Genomic DNA, 25926 nt, shown 5'->3' on the forward strand with positions numbered 1-25926 from the left:
TGTGGCAGGGTGGGGTGATGAGAAGGGAAAACACAAAGTCCCAATATAAAACTGCTAATAAGTTAGAGTGCTGAAATGCCTAGAACAGCATTCTACTATGTGACTTAGTCACAGTTTATTGCTGTGAGTTAAAACAGGCAAGGCATCAGCCAGTTATTTTTTCCTTGCAACAGAAATATGTCTTCCTCTGCTCTGGAACAAGTTTAGGTAATTAGGACTAACTTGGTTCCAATCAGTATTTTATGTGGTGCTTTCTCTATTTTGCTCTAAAAAAGCTTGATAGCTGTTATAACTCCAAGGCAGCAAATGAGACTAACAATGAGCAATTGAAAGGTTTCCAAATGTACTAGTAATGACAAAAAAGAAATATTGATTTATTGAAATTCTTCCCACAATTGTAAGATTTTTTTTATAGCAATGCTAACTCCATAATCTTCAACAGTTCTTTTCTACCATCTCTTCTTGCACATTGTTGTTGAGTAGAAAAGAAGACCCTTGATAAACACATTTTAATGAGAGAAGCAGCATCTCTGAGCACAGATGCTTTCAGTTAAAAAACTGTAAAACCAAAATGCCACTGCAGCACAGTATTGCCAAGTTTGTACATGTTGATGATAGACCACTCCTTTGGTGAATGCAAAGGGGGAATCTGCTAACTGCTAATTTGTTCTGTGGATGTCTCATGCACAGCAAAGCTCTAGGAAAAAAAAGCTAGTACTTCAAATGGGATTAGATATCAAGTAGAAGAAGCTAAAATTTAGAACAAGTGTGGAGGCTTTATTCACTATTCAATTTGCATGTCCTAATCTGTGAAATCAATTAGTATGAAGTTGAATAGATTTCTAACTATACAAGGTCTTGCATCATGGTAAGACATAAGTGTTCTTAAAGCACTTCCCTAGTTATGCCTTCCAAAACAAAGTAGTCTCATAAACATGGTCAGCTATCAGCTACTACTGTCAAGAAGCTAGTAGGTTTTTTATTAAATAATAGCTGGAATGGAGAATCTTAAGTACAACTGGTTCCCTGTTAAATGATGAATTGCATCCATCCTTTGAATAAGGAGCTGATGTCCCCTAGAACACTCTTCTTCTAGGTATTGCTGTGTAAGAACTGAAATAAAATGGCAACAGGGTCAGGGAAATAAATATCTCTCTGTGCATCTCACACAAGAAACACTTACTGCTAATCATAATTATGGGTGTAATGTTGAAGTGTAGCTGTTACCAACTGACAGACTCAAGTAGCTAAGTGAGGGCTTTCAGTGACATCTTAGTACTACAAAATAAAATGACAACAGTTACACCAAATAAATTTGAACTGATTTTTTGAAAATAATTTACTAAAATATACAAGTACATTTTCCTTTTCAGTATAAGTTACATAATTGCATACATTTTTAGCTCTTTCTAGGTGCTTTTGGTAATAAGGCAGCAGCAGTGGGCTGATGACTAAAACCTTCAGCATTGCTCTGTACACAAGGAGTCAGTGCAAGGATATATTTTCTAGCAATATACATTTTTACTGAATACACTGAAGATGAACCTAATTTCTATTTGATACAGCTCAAGCAAAAGTGGACTGTAGTGCAATTCTTGCTTATGGGAGAAGAAAGCCTGTAGAGTAAAATATAAATTAAGGATGCTGAAACCACAATTTGTTTACTGGAAGCTGTTAATAAAACATTTAACTTAACCACAACTATTTGTGCTTCATTAAAAAAAAAAAACAACTTAGGTTATAAACTAAAACCTTATCTGTAAAAGTTCTCTGCAGAACAGTGCTTAATGCAAGACATACAGTGCTTTGGTGGTAGAACTTCCATGTGTTATCATGGAAAAATGTTTCTAGAAGAAATAATCCTCTTACAAATCAACAGCCAGCTTCCTGACAAAAGGGAACTGGCAACTTTGAAATGCTTGTTCCCTTTCTCTGTGAAAGAACAACCCCTGACAAAGGAGAACATGTACTGTGTTAAAAGCTATTGTGGCACAAAAATCAAAACTGGCACCTGGGCAGGTTCATCAGTTCAATACCTATATTCTCTAGTTCAAGTTTATTCAATGTGGTCTTAACAGGCTGTTTCAGACTACTAGAAGAGGAGTACTCTGATCACTTCCTTCGTGGGTCTTGGTTCAAGTCAGTGAAGCAGATGCTTCTAGTCTAAGTCTTCTTATTAGTAATATAAGGGTCAGAATAGTGATCACGCAAACTTCTTCTTTGTAGCTGTAAACCGTTCCATGTACTACAAAGAAAACAAACAAACAAAAAAAATCTATGATTTTTTCAGAAATTAATAGAGGATTCATTACTACTAAAAGCAGCTGAGCTTCTGCTCTCAGACTCAAAAACAGTCTGCAACTAAAGCACATTTTTATATGCCAGGCATAGATATTAGAGCTTTAATTTTAAACAAAGACACCCCCCAAAACATTTCTGGCATTTGCTGCAATTCAGATTAATGGTCAGATCTCCGGTGTTAAGGATGAACTAATATTAAATACTTTAAAAATGCTGTATAATTCAAAGCACCCTTTATTTTTTGTCGCATCAATGTGAGGACACACTTGTCATTATCAGCTACCCTTAAAAAGATGCTGATGAAAGAACACTGACCCTGAATCCTACAAGGAAGTTATCTTTGAAGAACTCCTGGAGATGTTTTCAGAGGTTAGTTATGAATCCAGTAGCAATGACACCACCAACGGACTATTTGGTGCTTTTATTCACCAACCTAAATGCTTAGTATTCTGAGTAAGGTCTTCCACCAGGAGTTTCTTAAAAAAAGACAAAATACCCCAAAACAAAACACAAACCTTGTCATAACCATCCAGTTCTCTGAGTTTCTTGATTTCAAAGAGGTTGCCTTCTACTGCAAGCAGAGAGATCTGGGAATCACTGAGGATACTCTGAGGCAGCATGCTGAGTTCTAGACAATTTTCTTCTAAACGCAAGACTTTGAGGCGTGGACAGTGGGAGATCTGCACTGAGATCTGGGAAATCTTGTGGAAATGAAAAGAGAAATGGGATTAAAATTGTAATGATCAATAATTATTAAGTGATCTGTTTCCGACTTACACAGAACAACTACCATATTGTAAATATAAACAACATTAATAGCAAGTACTTAAAAGCAATGCATAAGTAACACATTATCAAAAATCAAAATAACTTTTTTTATTCCATCATGACAAACAACCTACACATCTCTTTATCACATTCCTACTCAAGAACTGTTCAAATATTTTTCTGCATGACTAAATTCAGGATTTTTTTGTTCCTCAAATCAGGCAGTTGGATGTATTGGTACACAAAATCTAGTTATGATTCCTCATTTGGGTTGTGTCCAGGAGATGTCTTTTAATTATAAAGTTTTGATGGTCTCATCTTATGTTGCATGGCTGTACTAAGTCCTAAATCTACATTCCCACAACATCTCAGTTACCATACCTGATTCTGATTCAAATTGAGTTCGATAGCCTGCAGTTCTCCCACAGTGTCAGGGACATTCTGGATCTGGTTTTTTGAAAGATCTACCACATCCAAATGGCGAAGACCAGAGAGTTGCGTGGGCACAGTCCGAAGCTGGTTTCCAGAAAGGCTCAGGGTTTTGAGAGCTGAAAGTTGTCCAAATGCAGCCGGTAGCTGCCTCAAGTGATTGCCATTCAAGTGTAGTGTTTCCAGTTTTTTCAGTTTACACAGCTCCTCGGGTAAAGCAGCTAGAGAAAAATGACAGAAAAACGTATGACCTCAAGAGCAGTAAACATTCATACCCATTTAATTCAAATAAGCTTCTGCAGGGAGAACAGTGCTATATTAAGCAATTTCTCATTTCTGAACTCCTCCCCGATTTCCAGTGAAGGCACAGATCTCTGCATAGAAACTTAAGCCCACAGACAACATGTGCTTTTTAACCATCATCCATAAATGCATTAAAAATAATCTGCAGACAAGGCAGACCTTCAAATCAGAGTCTGAAATCACTGTTCTGAAGACTTCAGCCGGTCAGTTACAATCCTTACTAACTTATGTCAGTCCTTACTTCTGCCAGTGCATTCTATGACACTTGAAATACCACAAAATTTATACCTTTGCCCTTTAAAGGTATTACTCAACCTATAGAAGTAAGTTAGGAATGTCATACCAGCATACAAACACCACCAGGTAAGGTCTGCTGACATCCATTCATCCCTCTTTACACCTACACATGTGTATAACCTCTAACACTCCTGAGCTGCACTACAGAGTCAATCAGGTTTGTAAATTATCTTTGTTCTTTCAAAAAGGCAGATATGCATAATTAATGCATAAAGCCCCTAGTTTCCTCATTGTGGTTTTTCCATAATGATGGATGTTTGTTTAACAGAAACAGTAACAACAGCTGAATTGCCAGCAACACTATCTACATGTCGTCCTCATTACCTGTTCTCCAGGCAAGTACTAAACCATCTGGCACTGTTAAATCCTCAAGTCAGATTAAGTCACAGCACAAAACCTCTATGGGTTTAAGTACTCATGTGTCATTGTAAAATTGATAATATACTAAGCAGCATTATTAGTTTTGTAGAATTTATGATTTAGGGGTTTTTATCCTGTACATGAATTCCAAAGATTTCAGTTTAGGTGACTAAACTCCCCATTTACATCTTGTGAGAGTTAAATAATTAAATATAGGCTTTGATAGAGAAAATTACTTATTATTTTAAAAATCAGTGGAGATATTAATTAGCAGGCATACTCAGTTTGTTGTTGTTTAGAGCAAGGCTCTTCAAAAAGGAAAATTTTCCAATGAGAGGTGGCAAGAGCTCTATTTTGTTGTTCGACAAGTCTATTGTCCTTAAGTTGCTTGTTAGCTTCTGCAGATCTTCAGGAAACTATTGGGGGGAAAAAGATACAGTATTTAAAGAGTTGATACAAATTTGAATGCTCAAGTCGTACAGTTAAAATTTTAATTGTCTCTCTGTTACATACTGTCATATGTATCACAATGGCCAATCACCACAGTGTAATTAGCAAATTTGTTTAACACATATTTTTTAAAATATTTTTTTCATCTGGGGAGGGGAAAGGTGGTATAAAGAAAACACTAACATCTAGAAGTAGTAGTTTTTCATCCAAATAAGTAAAATTTAAAACATTACATTTTTATCCTCTTATGTGTTTCTCTTAAACATGCCTATCATTTAAAATACTCTATAGCCAGTTAATAACTCCATATTTTAGCAGAGTATGATGTGAAAATTTTTCTCCTGCTTTCCTTTTTAAATAATTATGTATACCCTTTCTCTTATTCTTATTTACACCCTGTACCACTTTGGTACTGAGTCTTGGCACTCAGGTGAATAAAATGAAAACATGATAATCACCATCAAGGAGTCCTGGTGAATAAGCCAGTGGTTTTGATCCTCCTTTGATAGTGAAAAAGTGAAGAGAGGAGGTAGGACAGTGAAAGAAGATATGTTAGAAAAGGCTTGGAAACTTATTATAATATAGAGTTATTTTTGGCTATACTGGGAATTGTTGCTTGACTTATGGTTCCAGGACATTCTGGTTTTTTCTGCAGTTGTGTCTAAGTTAAGATAATTTCCAACATAATAAACTTTCAGGATGCTTGCTACCAGCCCAGTGAACAGACTATTCATATGGCTACAACTAAATACAGCATAAATACCTAAATGTGACAAATTGTAGAGTATCTTTCTAATTTACAATATGGTTATAAAATTCCTATTTCTCCCCTCAAGTTTACAGCCATTTTCTAAAAGCACAACATCATAGCTAGTATTTCTTGAACACACATGCACTGTAAAGCACGGGCTCATACAAGTGCCCTGACAGATAAATCGTCAATCAGAAGACAAGGCAAGCAAAACTGGAGAAAAAAAAAAAAAACAAACTTGAAATACTTTTCATGACTGCTTATAAGAAATACATGCAAGTATGCAAGTGCATTACAACCACAAGTTGTAATTTCTCTCCAAATGTGTAAATCATACACACAAAGCCATGTTTCCCCTCCCAGTACATTACCTCAGTAAGTCCCTTTCCTGTTAGCTGAAACACACCAGTTTTCTGTGCTGTCTCCAGGTGGGCTTTTAGTGCACTATTTCCCATCCTAACAGTTCTCTGTCAAGTACACGGAGTTCAAGTGATGGTGTCAGCCAGTTTTACTATGTGCTAGAGAACTTCAATCCAAAGTCTCTGTGATAAAGCAAATTAAAAAGTCATTTTATGTGCACTGTCCCCAACACTACAAGCATTCTGATACAAGGAACCATTTCACTGCAGTGTTTTCATCTCCCTCATAACTAAAGCCTGGAAGTATAAAGGTTTACCTAGGTGTACCTAGATTAAGGTGTTTTCCTTACAGCAGTTTGATTACTGAAGCTATGCAACAAGCACAGTAAAAACTAAGTGCGAAAACTGCACATTTCTGTATTTTCCCTCTTTCGAGGCCCCGCAGCGTAAGGAGATTCTCCACGGATATGGGCTGTGATTTCTGTGGCATCTACGAGCGCTGGCCTGCCGACACAGCTACTGTTTTATTTGGGGTTTTTTGAGACCTTTATTTAGAGAACGGACTCCTCTTCCATGCCTATCAGCAGAGACACGACACCCACCTCCGTAACCCAAGCGGGGTTTAATCCCAGGGCGCACGGGTCACAGGCCCGGGATTAGTGCCGGGTTCGCACCGGGCGGTGGGGAACGAAACCTGGGGGACAGCACGGAAGCAGCGGCGACAGGAGACGCGCTCCCCGCCGCCGCGGGCCCCCTGGCAAGGGGCGAGACCAGCCGTGACTCGCAGCAGGCCGCAGTCCCTCCGCCTCAACCCCGCCCGGCTGCTCCGGCCCCGACCCCCGCAGCGCCGGGAGCCGCTGGGCTCGGCTCGGCTCGGCTCGGCCCGGCCCGGCCCGGCCCGGCCCAACCCAACCAACCTGTCCGGGCGCCGCTGGCAGACGCTCCGCGGCGGCGGAGCCCCGGCCCGTCCCCCGCGCCCCGCCCTTCCAGAACCGCCGCTCCCGCAGCGCCCGCCCGGAACCGGACGCGTGTCAGCGCCGTTCCTGCCACGCCCGCCATGGCGGCCCCCGGGAGCTCCGTGGCCCTGCCGGACACCGAGACTCCGCCTGTGGCGGCCGCCAGCCCCAGCCCCCGGCCCCGCGAGGAGGCCGAGCCCGAGCTCAGCTCCGATTCCGAGCTGGATAGAGATGCCGAGCTGGAGCTGGAGTGCAGCTGGAGCTCGTGCCTCAGCGCGGAGAGCGATGAGGAGCAGGGCGGCAGCGCGCCCGGGCAGCCCGGGGAGCGCTCGGCGGCGGCCGCGCTGCTGGAGCGCTGCGTAGCGGCGGGCGCCGTGAGCCAGGTACCGCCGGGGACAGCGGGACAGCGCCGCGGATAGCGCACTCCTGACGAGCTGGGCCGTGCTGCCGAGCGCGGCAGAGCAACAGCTTTAAACTACTACAAGCCATTATGGAGCATTTGCCCTGTACGTTCTTGCAGCTGATTGCATTTTTCATGTTGTCTTACTTTCTAAGGAGACCTTGAATTTAACTTGCAGAAGAGCGCCATGCTTTGCAAAATTCGCAGAGATGGAAGAAATGGTAAAGATGGAAGCTGAAATTAATGAGGTACAGCCTTTACTATTGTCAGTGTACACTCAACACTTCAATACCTGGAGGTAGTAGAGTTCCCCGATGAAATTGGTTGATTGCCACGTGCCACGTTGTTTCACGTTTTGAAGGATTTGTTAACAGTTCAGCTGTTTAACAGTTGGCATTTTTTCCCCCAGTGGATTGAGTTGTCATAAAGAAAACAAAACTGTGAAACAAAATTTTAAGGCATAAGTAGAAGGATTCAGTAGGCTGCACGTTTGACTAAAGTGTTACCTGAATTTTTTTCAAGAAACTGAACAATGAAGGATAATTTGTAGTTTACTTCAGTACTCAAAAATGTGTCTCTTTATAGGCAATTTTGTTGGTTAGCAGGCTACAGTAACCTCAGACATTTTGTACAGCTTTAATCGAGACTGGTTTTAGGCCTTTCCCTTGTATTTTGTAATGTTGGTTTAGACATTACATAGATTATGAAACTGCTTTGTAAGAGGTATAAGTAGGAGAGACATGGGTTTGAAGGGTAGACTATTCAGTGATTAAGGAATTGGCAGAAGAAGAGCACTGGGCACAGCAGAAGGATGGGATGGGTGGAATGCCATCCAGAGGGACTGGGCAAGCTTGAGAAGCAGGCCTCATGAGGCTCAACAAGAACAAATGTGGGGTCCTGCACCTGGGTCAGGGCAATCCCAGACATGAGTACAGGCTGGGAGATGAACTTATTGGGAGCAGCACTGTGGAGAAAGGACTTGGGGTTTCCTGTAGATGAAAAGTTGAGCCTGACCTGGCAATGTGCAGTCACAGGCAGAAAGCCAACCACATCCTAGGCTGCATCAAAAGCAGTGTGACCAACAGGGCCAGGGAGAGGATTCTCCTCGTCTGCCCTTGTGAGACCCCACCTGGAGTGCTGTGTCCAGGTCTGGGATCCTAAGGACAGGAAAGAAGTTAACCTGTTGGAGCAGTTCCAGAGGAGAGCCATGAAGATGATCCAAGGGCTGGAACAACTCTCCTACAAAAACAGACTCAGAGAGCAGGGATTGTTCAGCAGCCATCTGGTACTTAAAGGGGGCTTAAGAAAAGAGAGAGAGTGACTTTTTCCACAAGCAGAAAATGCTAGGACAAGGGAGAGTGGGTTTAAACTAAAATAACAGAGATTAGATTAGATTAGATTAGATTAGATTTTAGGAAAAAGTTCTTTACAGTGAGGGTGATGAGACACTGGGAGAGGTTGCCTAGAGAAACTGTGGGTGCCCTATCCCTGAAGGTGTTCAGGGCCAGATTAGAGGGGTCTGAGCAACTTGGTCTGGTGGGTGATATCCCTGCCTGTTGGCAGGGGCTTGGAACTAGATGATTTTTTAGGGCCCTTTCAACCCAAACCATTCTATGATACATTCTGTGGTTTAGGAATGAATTGCAGGATCTGTCTTTTCCAGCACAAATCTCCAAATTATTTAGGTTGGTCTTTTTCAACTGTCTTTTTCTTATTGACCATAAAAGTCCCACCTAGTAGTAGAAATTCTCCAGAGAGCAGGGCAACATGTTCTTCTGCTAATGCTCGCCCTCTTTCACACACATGCTCTCCCTATGCTGCCACTTTCTCCCTTTTTACTTCCTCCTCCACCCCAGGAGACTCAACAGTGTCTGGATAAGTATGTTAAAAATGCATTTTCATTTGATGTTATTGCTGTTGTAGATAAAACTGAAAACTGAAATGATGCAGTTGGAGAATGAGACAGCAGACATTACTCACAATTTTTACTTAGGTAAGTGCAGTTGTACCATAGAAAAACCAAGAGTCTTAAAATAGCAGCAGATTAATGTTTTGTCTGAGTACATGACACTTCTAGAAGTTATTGCAGCAGTCATCTCTGAATTGCTTGGTGTAGAGGTGGTAGGTGTTTTATTAACACCTAAAGCATGTTTCCATACTAGTTGAGCTTGCACTCTGCTGTCTCATTGAAGGTCTGTGTGTAACTCATTCTCCAAAACAGTGTGGGAGGTGTGGTCAGCTCCCCAGGGTCAGTGCATCATTAGTTCTGAGATCATCAGTAACCATTGACCTGCATGTGCTACTCTGCTTCTTTTCCAGAAACTCAGTGTATTTCTGTTGCATCTCTATCCCCCCAAACTTACTGCATTTTTAATTTAACAACTGGAGAGTACATGCATTGATTTCTTTACTATTGCACACTCTGTCCACTATGATTTTGTCTGTGCTTAAAAACATTCTAGCTTGCTACTGTTGTGCTAGACCAGTGAAATCTGTTGTGATACTTCAGTGCAATTGTATAGTTGACTTTATCTTACAGAGAATTTACCTAAAACTATAGGCAATTACATCAATCTCTAAAAAGTAGATATTGTGACTTTGAGTACATGCTGATACTAAATCATATATGCTCCAACAAAAGCCATTCTGATTAATGTCTCTTGAATGTAAGCTGTCCATTGCAATAGATCAGTAATTTCCTTCCTGTCTTCAGGAGAAATTTTGCTCTTGTTTTATCAGGACAATAGAGGTTCAACATTGCAATTTTATTTTATAGGGGAAAAGTGTGAGATTTTGCAAGATATGAATAGACACCTGGAAGCCATACTGAAAGAGAAGAGGGATCTCAGAAAGAGGTTGATCAAACACAGATGTCAAGAAAGCCTGCCTATTGAGGCTACTTATCACAAGTAGGTACACAGAAAATAATTTTTCTTGTTTGCAGGAGGCCCAATTAATTTGGACTAGCAGACAGTAAAAATCATATGTTTTCAGTAATTTTCCACTGATAGAAATAGACATAAAAACTGGTAGCAAAACCTCAGCTAAAAGCAGGTAGTTTACTCATTGATAAATTCATAGCAAGGTAGTGATACATATTTTATGAATATTTACTTAGGTTATTGGTCTTGTCTTTAGAAGTCTACAGAATAAGTTGTGTTGTATTATTTTAAACAAATCTGCTACATGCTGGGTTTGTTAGGCTTCTCCCAAGCAGGAGTTGTTACGTTGGCACTGGGTGTCTTTGTTCCACTGTTGCTGCTTGGAACTAAATGTGACTGATTCCCAGACATGCACAGTGCATGTTTTAAAAGTATAGTCCTTCTTCTTTCAGTCTAAAAATCTGGCCCAGGTACTGAAGGAGTTCACTTCTGTAATTCCTGCCCTGCTTGTTGCTAAGAGTCATACAAGTGTAATTGCAGAAAAATTAATCAGATGTTTAGGAATTTGCATAAAGCTGTATAAAGAATGAAAAAGAACTTTTAAGTATTAAATTCTTGTTGTTTAGCACAACTTTTGAGCTCATTTTTGGTTACAGGTCTATAGTAGAGCTGTTGACTGAAGCTGTGACTTTCATTGAGAAGCTTGAAAGCCATTTACAGTCTGTGAGAAGTGTCCCTCAGATACCACATATGATGAACGATATGGTGAGTAGTAAAAGAATTGAGCCAGCTGTCTTCTCCAGCATGAAAAATGCAATGCTGTTTGGTTGTTTAGGTTACTTCTATGTGCTGATAGACTTGACAGGATGTAGAGACTAAATCCAACCCTTTTCTGTTTCAGGACACCACTTTGTCAAAAACAGAGGTGCTCATGATAGAGTTGGAGGAGCTGACAGAGCAAATACTGAAATGGAAAGAACTGCAAAAGGAAGTGTATTCTAACAATGTATGCAATAATGCTGACTTGGACTTCGGCTTATCTTTAAGCTAACAAATCCTTTTCCTCAAATAGGATGATTACTCAAAGAACTACATTCTTAGGGTCTGCTGTGAACACTGCAACATAGGTCTCTTTTAATCCAATAGAGACTTTGTAGGTAGTTATATTTGTTATATTTCTGTTATTAGATAACAGATCTCCAACTATTTACTAAAAAAAAGGACAATGCTCAGGAAGACAGGGTAGTGAGAAACCTGTTAAAGAGTTCCTTTCGGAAATAGTTGGATAGGAGTCCCTTGGAACCTGTATCTTCAATGGAAAATTGTTTCAATTTTTTTTTTGCACTTGCTATAGTGTCCTTATTAATTTTTGTAAGCATCTTGATAAAGCACTGTATTTTGTATGTTGCCATAAAACTTTAATAAAAGCATTAGATTTCAAATGTTAGTTTATTGCTTTTAATTTTGTTACAAAATCCTATAATTAAAATTACAGAGAAAATTCTTAGGTCCAAGCTTATGCTTCTATAGAAGTTCCAATCAAGAAATTGAATTAGTTTTAAATTACAGTTTATTATGATTGATATGGTTTTGTGGGAAAGCAGGAAATGGACTTGCTAATATATGGCAGATCTACTGATTTGCAAACCATACTTCAGTGGTAGTGATAAATACATTCTTCGGATTCTCTTTTTCTGTTGTTTGCCTGATTTTATGTCTCCCACTTAGAATAAAACTTTTGTTCCATGAGTAAGATTGACAGTTTATCAAAACCATTGATTGTCCCAGTTTGTAGCCCTCACGAAGAGACGGGTTGGCACAGTGTCACTGGCAGGACATCTAGAATCCAGGACAGTTGGAGGGTGCCCAGTTTTGTACTCGGGATGCGGAGTAGACGGAAGTGGTGCAGATGCATTCCTCTCTATCTCCTCTCTACCGTTGTGTCATCTGTTATGTGACCATCCACCTGTTGATTTGTTGCTGAAATAAGAGCATTTTGCTTTCACAAAGTAACCACTGGGTGGCTCAGTACCACAAAGTTCACAAGTTTATCTGATTATTGCATATAAACTTAAAGCAGAATTAGGGAAGAAATCTTTGGCTCTTTGTTGAGCACACTGTCTTATGACTTGTATTTGGTCTATTTGATATTTGAACTTTTCTGAGAATCTCATTTTAATGTTTGTAACCATTCTGCAGAGTGTGAATGCAAGACATCCAATTTAACAATTCTCTAGCATACTGTTTAAGCTATAGCTGATGTTCCTCTGCTGCTGCTGAGAAAAGTTAAGAGGACAGAAATTATTTTAGTTAGGTTTAAGCAGAATGTCACTAGATAGAATCTAAGAATATAAACTGGTGTTTGAGTCCCACAAGCATTTATGGGGTCTTTGTGTCAACTCTTGTTATGCATCGTTAGAGGATTTGAGTCCAAGGGTCCGTGTCACTGTTATTTCAGATGTGGAAATCAAGGTCTTCTTCCACACAACTGCAGAGAACCTGACATTTTTAATGAAAATGCTTTGCACATTCTGTGACATGGGAGAAAAGAGAACAATAGGTGATCATAGGCTGGACTCAATGAGCTGAGTCTTTTCCAGCCTAGTTGATTCTGTGATTTTTTTGTCAATCAATGTCCTTTACATCTATTCTAGGCTTAACCTCTCACTCTCTATGTCTTACAGTGATGATTTAGATCAGGCACACTAAAGCTGTTGCAATTTAATAATTTCAGAGCACAATGAAAACATTGTAGTCAATTTGTTCATTGTAACTCTTTGGAATACGTGGTTTTGCCATTTCCCAAAGAGTTGAGCATATTTTCTTCTTTTACTGTATCTATGAAGAGTTGACTGGAGTTGGTAGAGTTTAGCTAATTGCCATTTGCCAGTGATGTGTCAATTAATTCTTTAGAGTGATTTAAAGGGATGAATCTATTGAAGTATACAGTGATTCATAGCTTGTAGATTCACAGCTTGAATCTATATAATGCAATAGATTTTTAGCATCTCTGTGGTGAATGGAGTATTGGGTCCTGAGGATCAATGCTAGTCTTCACTTGGGAAACCTTCTGAAATATGGTATCTTGTTCATTTAGATATAACATTTTTGGAGTTTAAGGCAAACTGTCTCATGAGAAGAACTGTACGTAAAGTACAAAAAAGCAGTTAAAAATCGGTTAAAACAAAAGTTGTTTAAATATAAAAACAACATAGGACTCTAAAACTCTCATATATGATATTTAGATGCAGCTCAGTTTATCATATTTTGAAATGCAAAACCAGAAGTCCATTTAAAAATTTGCGTTGGCAAATGGAATTGTAAAAATCAAACAGGACTTGCCTATTGAGCCCGACATCTTTATGCCAATGCTACTTGCTCTTGCATCCTCCTGTAACATCAGTAGCTGACAGAGACAGTGTTCTAAAATAAGATTTTTTAAAACTTTCAGTGATTTTTAGTCAATGCAACAACTAGATCTTGATTTCAATTAAAGTTCTTTGGAAGTTTCAAAATTTTCTTTTAGATCCTAAGTACGACCCACATGAAGACTGGATGTTTTAAAAGGAATCTAAAACACTTGAGACCTTTCCTTTAGCGCTAATAAGGAAAGGATACTTGCCTTCCCTAGATTCCTGTCAAATTCATGTGGAGGGCTTACAGTGCTCGTCCCTAGTGATGCTTTAAAGGCATCACCCTTGATCGGGCCGGTTTAACTCTTGGGTAAAACCCGCGCTGGTTTACTTCTGCAAAAGGGAATTTGAGGAGGAGCGCGGAATCACCGTCTCATTCTCCGGGGGTGCCGCTCTCCCGGGCAGACCCGTCTTAGGCGGAAAAGCGCGGTTTGGATGCTGGAGAGGCTGCGCACGGCTGCTCTGGGCAGGCTTTCCCCGACACGCCTGCTCTGCCCGGGGCAGTTCCCGTGCCTTCCCTCCGCGGGGGCTGCCTGGGCCGGGCTCTCTCCTGCCCTGCCCTCCCCGGCGGGGCGGGACGGGCCGGGACGGGCGGCTCCGCTCCTCCCCGGCCCGCCCGGGATGCGGGGCCGGGGCGCGGGCGGCCGCAGCCGCTGGGCGTGAGCCGAGCCATGGCCAACGTCAAGGTAGCCGTGCGGGTCCGGCCTCTGAGCAAAAGGTGCGGAGGGATGCGGAGGGGCACGGGAGGCTCTGGGGCCGCGGCAGCGGGGGCTGACCGGGTGCCGCGGGTCCTGTCAGCCGGGGCGGGATCGCCGCCCTGGAGCGGCTCAGCCGCCGATGAGGGAGGCGCGGCAGGAGGGGTGGCAGCCTCTGGCCGCCTCGCTAAGTGGCTTGGAAAGTTTGCTCAGAAAAATCACCAGTGGAGCTGTTAGGCTGACTTCCCTCTTCCTGAGCTTCCCGAAACAGGACAACTGTCATACAGTGTCCAGGAGTCTTCCCTTCCCCTTCTGTTGTTGCTGTTTTTTCCAGCGGGAGGCAGAGCCGGATATTCCTATTGTCGCTCAGCTCCGCTCCCTCCCCGGCATACTTGGCTCCAATGGAAATCCCAAAAGTTACATGTTACAGCTGGAAGACAACTCCCACAAACAAGGAGACACCGTAGCACAATGCTCTGGTGTTATTTGTATATAATACGTGCTTAAAACCTTGCAGACTTTGGAAATTCGGAGCAGAAAAGAAAGAGAAAAAGCGAGCACCCCCAATGTCAGCGGCTGGTGATTTACTCCTCCTGTTAAAGAAATGCTGTAGCGCTCCAAACAGGAATGGTTCGAAAAGCAGTACAAGCTCTGAGGGCCACTCTTTGATTTGATGCTGCCTTTCTTTTTGGCACGAGTTCCTCACGTTGTCTTCTGACTGCATGGACTTTTGTGATAAATAACTCTTTCATGCAGTAGAGAAAATGATTCTTGAAGAGTTGCCCAGCCAGAAAACTAGCCTAGTCATTTAGCCAGCAGTAGACTAGCATGTTTTGAAGTCTTTGTTCTTATTTGGCTATGGATTTTTATTTTATTTTCAAGAAAGGACACCAGAGAGTTTTGAATAAAATTTAAAATCCCACCCAAAACAAGCCTGCAAGTATTAATAGAAAAGGGAAATGTGCAAACTAATTTACAGGTTTTCAACACATTTTGCCTTTAAGTCAAAGCTAACTGATTTTAAAAATACTCTGTCTATAATTTTGTTTAAAATCATGCTTGGGTTATATAGCTCTGATTTGTTGTACAGCAGTGAACAGAACAGATTTTAATAGATACTGGTCTATTTTAAGAAGAGTTGCAGCATTGAAGCAAGCTAAGTTTAACCTTGTATTGCTTAGTGTTGCTTTAGCTGTGGATATATTATTTGATTTTTGTCATTACCTTCCCTCTCACTAGATCCTCCTTAGTGAAGAATGTTGTACCACATCTGTCTTAAGGTTTTTCCAGAGTGGATTTCTTTAAATAGCACATAATAGTGAATATGACATAATAGCAATAAACAGCGCCTGTAACTGTCAGATAAGGTGTGATAAACAGGAAAACCTTTGATGTAGTCAGTGTGGGCCAGCTGTTTGGTGAGGAGGGTAGGATCAGAGGAGTGGGCACCTTCCTGCACATGGCAGGAATTAATCTGAGGATGAAACAGAAATGTTTGTATGAAGGTGAGAGTGGAAACTCATGGTGTATTGGAGAGAGAAACTGTTAAGTAATTCCATCTACTCAACTCCTAGTGGTGTAACAGATGGGATGGGAAGGGAGGCAGAGACCAGTCTCACGGTGTTTGACCCCAAAGGCAATAGGCCAGTCGCTCCTTCTACTGTGCTGCCTCAGCTGAGGTCACCAAAAGCATTTTAAGATGGATTTTTATATTTTATAAATTGGAAGAGGAAGTGGTTTTATATTCTCTGTGAAGGCTCTGGCATGAGAACTTGCTTTCTAGCCTTGAACAAAATGGTTCAAATGTAATGACTTAGAGGCAAATACCAAATATATGAAGGCTTTGAGCAAGCTTGATAGACATGGAAAAAAATTCTCAGTGGGCTTAAAGGTCTGCTCTCTTCCAGCTTCTTACCCTGCTTCTATAATGTCCTCACACAAACCTCTCACTATCTCTATATACACCCTCTGCAATTGCCCTAACAGGATGCCCATATTGCCACAGCTTCTGTAATATTTTAGGTGTTTTAAAAAGGGAGACTCTCCACAGTAAAAATTTCAGTTCAACTGGATTGAAGTATTGTAATTTGTACACTCTCAGTTCCAGCCAAAAAATGCTAAACCTGGCTTTTAAGAGTACCAGAAATTGGGAAGCTGCAGGCAAAGGCTAGAACTCATGGGTCAGTTGGTTGTTTCTAGAGTACCATGCAAACTTCCTCATTGCTGCTCTTTGTTTAATTTACAATGGCGGATGAACATTGGTTTTGCATCTGAAAAATCACATAAAATTCAGACGTTAAAAAAATGTTAATGCAGGAGCTGTCAAAATTTTTGTTATTTAGCACAAGGCAAAGAGTGGTCTTTTTGTTCTGCATCTGTATGGCATCTGTCACAGTGCATTCTTTGGCAGACAACTCCTACGGCCAAATAATCAATCACAGGTATAAAGCGAGCATGGTTACACAAAATGCAGGTTTTCCATCACCTGAAGTTTAAACAGCCCATAGCCAGTGTTCTTCATAATGCTATCTGTCATTCTGTAACAGACTAAATGATTTTTTTAATAACCAAAATATAGTAAATTCAGTCAAATATTTTCCTCAGAGTAACATTTTAAAGTCTTTATTACACATTAACTGTTCTACATACTAAAAAAGATTTGTTACTTTCTGGTTACATGGATACTTGCTCTGTGTAAATATATTTCCCCATTAGAATGAAATATGGAAGCCTGAATGGGTGCATTAAATTGTCTATAGCCATAGGTAACAATCAGGTATTAAATAGGAGCTGGGAACTGATGAAATCTCTTCATGGTTTATTTCCAAACATCTTAATGCCTGTTCTATTGGATGTCAGACTGTTGTAAGGAAAGTGTAATGTTATTTTTGGCTGCCAGTCAGAAGCTGTTGATGGGAACACTTTGAATGCTAGCATGTAACGATGTGAAAGAGGAATGTTGTTCCTTTCTTTTTTGATTGCTCTGTGGAGGATGTAAACACTGCAGTCTGCAGCGTGGTGCTGTGATAGGAAACTTTACCCTCCAGACTTGGAAAGGGTGTGACTGGCTGAGAAAGTATTCAAGTGTTTCAGTACTGTGTCCAGGGCTCTCCTTGTGCTTGAGTAGCTCACTTAATACTGCGTTGGGTGTTTGTGTGCTACAGAAACCCTTGCAGTGTTGGACATGTCCTTTTACTTTTTTATGTAGGCCAGCAGAAACAACTGCTAGTTTTTATGTGCTGCTAGGTTCAAACATGTTTGTCCCTTTGCTGTGATAACCCATCATGATTCTAGTACCTACCTGGGGCTGCTGATTGCTCTTACTGAGAATCTCAGCCCTGTGTTATATGGGAAGAAAGAGGGAGGGCTGTTAGTGCATGGGACTCCTCTGGGAGGGGGTGAGCCCCATGGTCAGGGCAGTATCATGTTGGGAGCAGGATGGAGCACGGCTGCCTCGTGCCTTTCCCTCCCTGATCCACTACATCTCGTGCCCTCCATCCAGCTGGTCTCAGCTCATTTGTGTGTGCCCAGGATTCAGTCCTTTATCACAGTGTAGTTTCAGAACTTATACATAGGTCAGAGATAGGAAAGAAGAATTTTTTAAAAACAGTGCTCTACACCACAATGAAGAGTCTCATGCATTTCTATAGGATTCTTTTCTTAGCATGCACCAGTGACTAGAAGACATTGAATTTCTTCATGAATTGCGGATTGAGACCTGGGTAAAAGCATGCATAGCAAATTTGTTTGGTTCACTTGTAAAGTTATAGTGTTAGTTAAAAACTTGACACTGGGACATCCAAGTTGCCTTCTGAGGCTTTTTGAAACTTTAAAGTACTTTGCTTCAGGAAAGACTCTCTCAAATAAGACCTCTCTCTGCTTTTCTCCAGAAAAGGAGAGAGGTCTTATTTGAGAGAGTCTTTCCTGGTGTCTTTACTGACTCACAAATGAACTTTCTCATCCTCTATGACCCTCACAGCCATGTCACCTGAAAGAGCTGCTAAACAGATTAATCGATCCAGGAGGTGCCCTTTGGCTTTTTTCTGCTTTGCATTGTTTCTGAGTTGTAACCTGAAGCCTCCTGGCCAGTTATGTATTCCCCAGTCCTCTCGGGAGTTCTTGACCTTGTCCTCCACACTCTGGCAAATGAAAACCTCAAAGAAATGTCTGGATACTCCCAGGTGGCGAAGCTGAACCACACTTCCAGCTGTGCAGGTGTTTACTATCACAGTCTGGGCTGCAACAGTTGTTTTCCTTATTACTGCTGCTCTGCATGACATACTCCTCTAATTGCCTTCCTGGAATGCAGCGCTTAATGAGGCTTGAGGACAGGATGGGAAGGAGGAGTTAAGTTTGAGGTCCTGAGAGCTCAGGTGAGCAAGGCCATGCCTGGGAGGGAATTTTAGGGAAGGCTCCTCACACAGAGTTTCCAGAAAATGGCTTGGTGTGGGAGGCTGAGCTGAGCAGTATGCTGACCATAGCTTCACTGAATAGCAGAGAAAGGAGTTCAATTCATGGGTGGGTCATGATGTGAGTATTTTAAATCCATTTCTATTTAAAAGGAAAGCTATGTGGAAAAATAAAATTAATTTCAGATCATTTTAGAAATGACACAAAGTAAATCACTCTTGGTTTTTACTTTGTTAACTAGTCTCTGCTGTGCTCTATCTCCTTTGTTCTTTATAATCCCATTATAGTAAACAAAGGAAGGATTATGTTGCAAGGAAGACTTATTGCTGTTCTGTAGAGTGTGCTATCAGCTGTTTTTCATGTTCATGTGGAACCACAAGAACTTAGATACAGCAATGTGGTTTACTGCTGACAAGAGTGATAACTTGTAAATTTTGTAGAAAACATTCCTTGAATCTTATCCATAACAGATGTTAAATGCTTTATCAAAATAAAATTAAAGCAACAGCAGGTTGGAACTTGTTGTTCTCCTTCTTATATATTTTCATATATATATATATATATATATATATATATATGTATTCCTTGTGACTTTAGTGCTGTTGCCCTCTCATACACAGAGAAATGGCAGACTTTTATTTACTTTTATGTGCTGTGGTAATTAAGTGGTGTTCCTTTGTCTCTCTCTGTTAAAAATGGGTTTTGGGATTGGCACCTGATGGTGGGAGAGAGATGTCTCAGGCCTCCAAGAATCTTTTGCTGCTTGAAAATCTCTATGAACTGCATTGCTAATGCATTGCTTATGATTTCAAGCTTCTTTTCCACAGCAGAGCGAGGATTTTTAAAATAAAAGTTGAGATTTTAATTTTGGTTTTACAAAGAAAGTCCCTCTCCAAACAAATGTATCTTAACATTTGTATATCCTGTTAAGGTTATATTGACATATTTTCCTCCCTCTGTTAAATTAGTTATTTTCTTTACTTAGTCTGTTATTAAAATTTTCATGTAAGCTATCATTGAGGTGGCTGCTCTTTTGTCTTAGCATCGGTACTTGGCATTAGCAGGTGGTTTCCATATGCCACATCTGTTATTTTATAAAGGGAATGGCATCGGCAGCTTTTCCCAGATGTATTTTTCTTGAAGTTGCATGAACCAGGTTTTCAGAGTTTGATAAAGGGCAGAGTTTCTAGCTTCCTAAAAGAGCAGAACTCTGCATGACCCTGAGATGAGATCAGCTGGTCAGAGAATGGTGCTGATAACACTGGGGTTGTAGGTTTGATCCCTATATGGGCCATTCAGGTTATAGTTGGTTTCAAGGAATGAAAAGTGACTTCTGTATGCACATTCTGGTTTGCATGGAAAACATGGCATTTGTACAGGATTCCTTTGATGCAAAATTCTGAATTATACTATGTCATTGCCCAGCTGTGAAATCAAGAGTGGATGAAACTGCACCAACTGGACTGTAGCTTTGTTTTAAATCCTCCTCATTTCCTGCTTCTTTAAATGCTGGTGGTATGACAGATAAAAAGGACTTTTTCCTGTCCTCTTCCCTCCTCCTGTCCATGTCTCTGTATGAAAAGAAAACATCACTATTCCACAATTAAAAGCACTGCTGTATCAGCAGGAATATTTCTGACTTGGATTTATCAAGGAAGATGCCTCATGTTTATATCTGCACCAAATGTTCGTATTTTTATTGCTATATAGTATTTGCACAGGAGAATGAGGGAAACCACACAAGAATAATAGTAATCACTAAGACTGGTGATTTTTGACTTTCAGATTTGTTAGGTGTTTTAAGAGCCAAGGAAAGCTCCATGCAGCTGGGAGGAGCCTCAAAAAATTACTTGAGCAGCCCATCTCATATAGCAGCATGCTGTCTTGGTGAACTCTGTGTACTTGGCTTCAGTAGAGAGTTTAGAATTATTTATAAACATCTGTTCTGAATTTGGTAGGAGGATTGCTGACCAGCTGTGTACTCCCATTTGCAAGACACAGTGAAACAGTTTTGACTTTAAAGAGAAATATCCAAAATGGTATTGAATAATGAGAATAATGAGAAAAAATGAAAATGAGTCTTAGATAAATGTACTTGATTATTGATACTTTATTTTTACATATTAAAAAATCCTGCATTGGCCAAAGTGAGGATGTTGATGCTATTTGCACCTCAGCTTTGATGGGTTACAGCAGCAGCTGGTTGGAGGTACCTTGACTTGTCAGTAGGGCACAGAAGCACTAATGGCTGAAAGCTTTGACATTTTTTATAATTTTTGATGGAGCAGCATGGAGTCTCAACAGTCTATCCTCAATCCATTTTCCTGTGATAGTGTTCTCTGGAGACTAGCAAAGATAAGAATAAACCATGCATAGTTTCTCTGGTTTTTTTGTTGGTCAGTCACTCCAGAAGTGCAAAATGGAAGCTTCTGAAAGATACTTCTGCCAAGGCTGCCAATAAAAAAGAGTCAGGGACACTGTACAGCATACTGTTAATGGAAAGAAAAGAGAAGTCTAACTAACTCAAGTTTTCCCCATAACATTTTTAGACTTCATGACCAAGGGAATAGTTGGGCTAGACTTCAGGATTCTGTATGAGCTGCAGGCATGGTGCTTGCATGGGTGTGCCATTAGATGGCACAAAGTGTCCCCAGGTACAAGTAGTACATGTCTGCATGACCTGGGAAGTGACAGTCCAAGAGCCAGCAGGAGTAACTGCTGGTACACAACCTGCCACAAAAGGCTACTTTTTTGCTGGAAGAGCCTCTGCAAGAGGGAAGGGATTGATATTCTTGACACTACTTTTGAGGGACTGTTTGGGTACAGATTGGGTTTGGAGTTAGCTTGAGTGGTGGGAACTGGCAGGAAAGCTTTAAGTACTTGCAATGATTACCTCACAGGGTTACTTTTGAAGCTTCTTTAAAAAACCACTGAAGGCTTTTCTTGCACTTGAGTTGTATATATTGGCTTTGGTATGTTTGATTAATTTGGTGAGTACTTTGCTGGCCTGTATTTGTAGAAGCTGTTTTGTTGCATGACGTGTCTACTGCTCATGACTACAGTATTTTTGCTTTATCACATGTACATGTTCCTAAAACAAACAGGCAACTTTTAAAAAGTCAGCTTCCTTTGTTCTCCAAGTGCCTGTTATTTGAGAGGGTGGAGGAGAAGTGTGGCAAATTTTAGAATGTATTAAAAAAACAACTTCCTCCTCTCTTTCCACCCACTGCTTCCTCCAGTTCTGCATACCTCCTTGCAGTTCTGTGCTCTGTGTCTGAACTCATCTCACTGAGATTCAGCAAGCTGTGGAAGTGTCCCTCCCTGGGGTCTTGATCCTCCCATGACTCTTTGCCACCCGCTCATTCTTGCAGTGTCTTTGTCCCTGGGGGGTTGCATTAGCTTTACATCCTGTCTGCAAAAATGATTTTTCATAGCAACAGCACATGATATGAGATTCCCTTTGGGCTGCCCGTATTTTCTGGACTGTTGCAGCAGCTTTGTTTCTGCCAGGCCTCCCTTGCAGCTCCCCATTACAGCCCTGCCACTCCATTCTGTATTCATGTCACTGTTCTACTGCTGGGTCTGCATTTCTCTAAAGCTTTCTGTGACTGAGAAAATGCAGGTCTTTCCTGGGCCAAGTACCATTAAGGGGTGCTTCTACAGCTTTTTCTTAGTACAGGTAATTTGTTTTCATGAAAAATAATTTAGGAGAGGCATTTCCCAAACACAGCATGCATTTTTCAAGTGGGGGAGAGGAGAGGATGGGGGAAATAAATGTTAGGAACACAGTGACTTCTGAGCAGCAGAAGTCAACCATGTTACTAGAGAAGTGTAGTTTGAAGTTGGTTTTATTGGTGCAAAAAATACAGTTGTCATACCTGTGGAGCAGACCATCTGTTTCTAAGGGTGATGGGTTGCTTCATCATTCAAATGTAAGCTGTTGCACTTGTGTGTAAGACTGTACTGACAAACACAGGTTTTGCTGAGAGAACTTTTGTAGTGTTTGCAATCTGGAGTTAAGGTCAAAATATCTAGAACAGCTGTGAGTCTGTTTTTCCTCCTGGGCTTTCTTTCCCCAGGTTCTCTGGGTTGTACCTAAATGAAGAACAATATAAATACGTGTTCACAGAGAGTTCAAATGCATAGTCTGTAGGCTGGCAGCTACCTCAGGCAAGGTTGCTTGCTTTGTGCTCCCTGGTCTCTGGCTGTAAGCTGCAGCAGAAGGGAAGGGTCTCCATTCCCACCATGTGTTCCTGCCTTGTCTCTTGCTTTGGCTCAGCAGCTTGTGTCACTGCTGGGCTCATTGCTCTGGAAGGGTTTGAGAGTCCTGTGACACCTTGATTATTTATTTTGGTGTGGAGGTTGTTTTCCTGATCACAGCTGATCTGAGTCATTGCATGGGTGTGTGATTGCTAGAAAGTAGAAACACATGTGGGAGGCTGCAGCAGCACAGAGATATTGCATCTTCCAGCAACAGTCTGGAGCTAAGATAAAAGTCTGGGTGCTGTGAATATGCACCCAGAGCTAGGGGAGGTTTTAGTTCTGTCCCTGTTTTCTTGTGACTTTCTTGTTTTGTGAGACTCAAAAAAAGGTACTCCATTGCTGCATTAAGCTTTATGGCTGCATAGTGTGGAATCTTTGATACCCTCTGGTAAAAGGTGGCAAGTTCATTTTGTGTTGTTTGTATTTTATTTGGTTTATGTTTATTTTAATAAAAGTAGATAGGTAAATACGAGTATAATTTTTTTTATCCAGAATTTTTTTGTATCTCAAAGATTTTATGTTTGGAATTTCTTCTTTATCTTTAGTGATGACTGTAGCCTGTGAAAGCATCAGTCTATAAGACCTCACAGAATAAAGTCACATTTTCATAGGCTGTGTGTAACACTTGTGGACTGAAGGCAGTGAGTTTCATGTAGTTATTATAGCTTGAGTTGAGACCATTGTTGTTGAGGTTGCCCTACTTCTGCAACTGGAATACCCTGGCATTTAAAACGATTAAAAGCTTTTCCAGATTTCACCCATTTCAGCACAAATGATCTATTCATTAATGCCTGTTTCAGACTAGGTTGCTTAAAATTAGTTTTAGGCTTCACCCAGAACAGTTTAGCTGCTGCAGGAGATAAGATTATGGGGGAATTATGTTCTAAAACATATAAAAGCTACTTAGGGGGACCTTTTATTTGAATTCCCCAACTGATTTTAAAATTTGAAATCTGATGTGATTCCCATCTCAATCTACACATTTCTGCCCAAGTTCTAAATCATTAAAACTCTTTAACGTGCTCAGTGAAGACTTGTAATAGCATGGCAGGTAAAAATTTTAAGGGATCTGTTTTCTCTCAGCTTGAATTCTCTAGTGTTAACTGAATAATGTTTGCATCATCCATTTAAGTAAAAAAAACTCATTGTTTGAGCATTATTTCAAGAAGTTGAGCTCAGTTTTGTACCAGTCACAACTGAAGCCCAGGAATGGGACCTGAGAAGAAGGTCTTCTCTCTGATTTATTCTCACTAATTTGCTTGCTGACCTCAGCAGATGTCCAGAAAGAAACACTGGTTTACTCGTGGAGTATACAAGTAAACTTGGGTTAGCACTGGAAGAACTGGCAAGAAGAGCAGGATTATGCATCTTTGGAGCCAAGACATCAGCCTATGATTAGCTACCATGCAGCAGGAGAAGGGACACCAGACATGCAGAGCAATTGAAGACTGCCCTGGCCAAGATGGACATGATGCCAGTGAGAACACAAGGCAGATACCTGTAGGGAATGATGTGTGTACATAGGAGGAGAAGGGTAGGAACTCAGTGAGCTATTTAGGCTAATAAGAATGGAACATGAAGAACTGAAAATTAGGGAGGCTTATGGGATTGGGAAGCAGGATAGGGCCAATATCATACTTGAGCAGTGAAGGAAACAGTATGTGTAACCAAAGCAAGCTCTCTTCTAAACAATCCCTCTGGTCTGCTGCTGCTCTTAAAACATTGTGAAATTCTGGCAAAAAGTCCCATTGCCTCTTAAATCAGATCTACTGTACAGAGTCATTGTCAGCTTTGTCCACTAGCTCCCCTGGCAGAGATTTACACATGGATATCAAAGTCCCCTAAGTAACTTACATTGGAAAGCATTTGCTTGTCAAAACATCTATGAAGTTACACATTGTTAAATGCATCAGTTGCACGTTTCTAGCTTAGGTACTCACAGCCTGTATCCCTAGGCCCTGTTCCTTGTTCATTTGTTCTTTAGGGAGCCTTATGAGACCTCGGTTCTGTGCTCAGCTGTAGGTAACGCAGCACTTGGTACCCAGCTTTACATAATGATTCTCTTCCTCCTGGTATCTGACCCGGGGCTCTGGTGGCTGCTGTGTTGAACAGCTGAACACTCATAGCTTAACCAAAATCTCTGGGAGCTGTCCTTGTATTTTCAATGTGAAGAGTCATGTAAATATGTGCTACAGGAAATACCAAGTTCAGTCTGTCTGAAGGAGGCTACCTCAAAAATCAGTGGTGCGAACCAAGAGACTTTAGTGGAAAGCATTATTTCTGTTTGCAAAATGGGAACAGCTATGCTCAGAAATGTGCTTAAAACCTCTTTATGCTTGGAAAGCTCAAATGCTACAGTAATTGTCTCCATGAAAGCCTTAAGTGTCCTAAGGCATTGTTTTGAATCTTGTTTTGGAACAGAAAGCGTGGGGTAAAAGCTGAGAAGTGGAGGGACCCAAAGGCAGGGGATGATGTGCTTTTGGCCACCTGGAAGTCAGAGCCCTCAGTGAGGGCAGATTGTAATTGGTGGGGAACTAAATACTTCTGCACACACAGAAAGGAATCTGTTAAAGGTCTAGGGCCAGGAATGAGCAGCTGTCAGCTGGGTTTCAATTTTCTAACTCTTGTTTCATCTGACCTCGTTTTTAACTGACCTCATGATACTGATCCAGCTGATTATCAGGAGATATATATATATATATATATATATATATATACACATCTAAATCCAAATGACAGTGGGTCTTCATGTTGATTTTAATAAAATTCAACAAAACTGCGCTAAGGACAAAATTGTTTTTATTTCTATACCAATTTCTTACAGCTTTGCAAAGAGGCTTCATCAAAACTTTATCAGAAAGGTGCATCTTACAAGATTTGTTAGTATCA

General features: G+C 40.9%; 3 protein-coding genes across 3 annotated transcripts in view; 2 read left to right on the top strand and 1 right to left on the bottom strand.

Moving 5' to 3' along the window:
• Nucleotides 1–1310: 1310 nt before the first annotated feature.
• On the bottom strand, nt 1311–7052 carry LRRC57 (leucine rich repeat containing 57). Its single transcript, XM_059849548.1, has 6 exons — nt 6936–7052; nt 6031–6201; nt 4739–4874; nt 3451–3719; nt 2817–3002; nt 1311–2245 (listed from the first exon to the last, which is right to left on the bottom strand). The coding sequence occupies exons 2-6, from the start codon at nt 6112–6114 to the stop codon at nt 2204–2206; spliced, it is 717 nt and encodes a 238-aa protein (XP_059705531.1). The 5' UTR covers nt 6115–6201; nt 6936–7052; the 3' UTR covers nt 1311–2203.
• A 1-nt stretch (nt 7053) lies between these two features.
• On the top strand, nt 7054–11698 carry HAUS2 (HAUS augmin like complex subunit 2). The gene is made up of 6 exons (XM_059849547.1): nt 7054–7357; nt 7530–7622; nt 9298–9367; nt 10151–10283; nt 10913–11021; nt 11158–11698. Exons 1-6 carry the CDS (start codon nt 7076–7078, stop codon nt 11305–11307), a joined length of 837 nt encoding a protein of 278 aa, XP_059705530.1. The 5' UTR covers nt 7054–7075; the 3' UTR covers nt 11308–11698.
• Nucleotides 11699–14272: 2574 nt separating this feature from the next.
• STARD9 (StAR related lipid transfer domain containing 9) overlaps nt 14273–25926 on the top strand; it is a 95912-nt gene continuing 84258 nt past the window's right edge. The window contains exon 1 of the mRNA XM_059849554.1: nt 14273–14387. Coding sequence (XP_059705537.1) covers nt 14341–14387 — 47 coding nt within the window. The 5' untranslated portion in view covers nt 14273–14340. The remainder of the gene's footprint in view (nt 14388–25926) is intronic.

This window comes from Haemorhous mexicanus, chromosome 6 (genome assembly GCF_027477595.1).
Source record: "Haemorhous mexicanus isolate bHaeMex1 chromosome 6, bHaeMex1.pri, whole genome shotgun sequence".
Lineage (NCBI taxonomy): Eukaryota > Metazoa > Chordata > Aves > Passeriformes > Fringillidae > Haemorhous > Haemorhous mexicanus.

Coding starts and splice junctions, on each gene's coding strand:
- LRRC57 (XM_059849548.1), bottom strand. CDS start 6,114: ATGGGAAATAGTGCACTAAAAGCCCACCTGGAGACAGCACAGAAAACT. Junction 4,875..6,030: donor CAGGAAAGGGACTTACTGAG/GTAATGTACTGG, acceptor TCCCCCCAATAG/TTTCCTGAAGATCTGCAGAA. Junction 3,720..4,738: donor TCTAAACAACAACAAACTGA/GTATGCCTGCTA, acceptor ATTTTTCTCTAG/CTGCTTTACCCGAGGAGCTG.
- HAUS2 (XM_059849547.1), top strand. CDS start 7,076: ATGGCGGCCCCCGGGAGCTCCGTGGCCCTGCCGGACACCGAGACTCCG. Junction 7,358..7,529: donor CGGCGGGCGCCGTGAGCCAG/GTACCGCCGGGG, acceptor TTACTTTCTAAG/GAGACCTTGAATTTAACTTG. Junction 9,368..10,150: donor TACTCACAATTTTTACTTAG/GTAAGTGCAGTT, acceptor TTTATTTTATAG/GGGAAAAGTGTGAGATTTTG.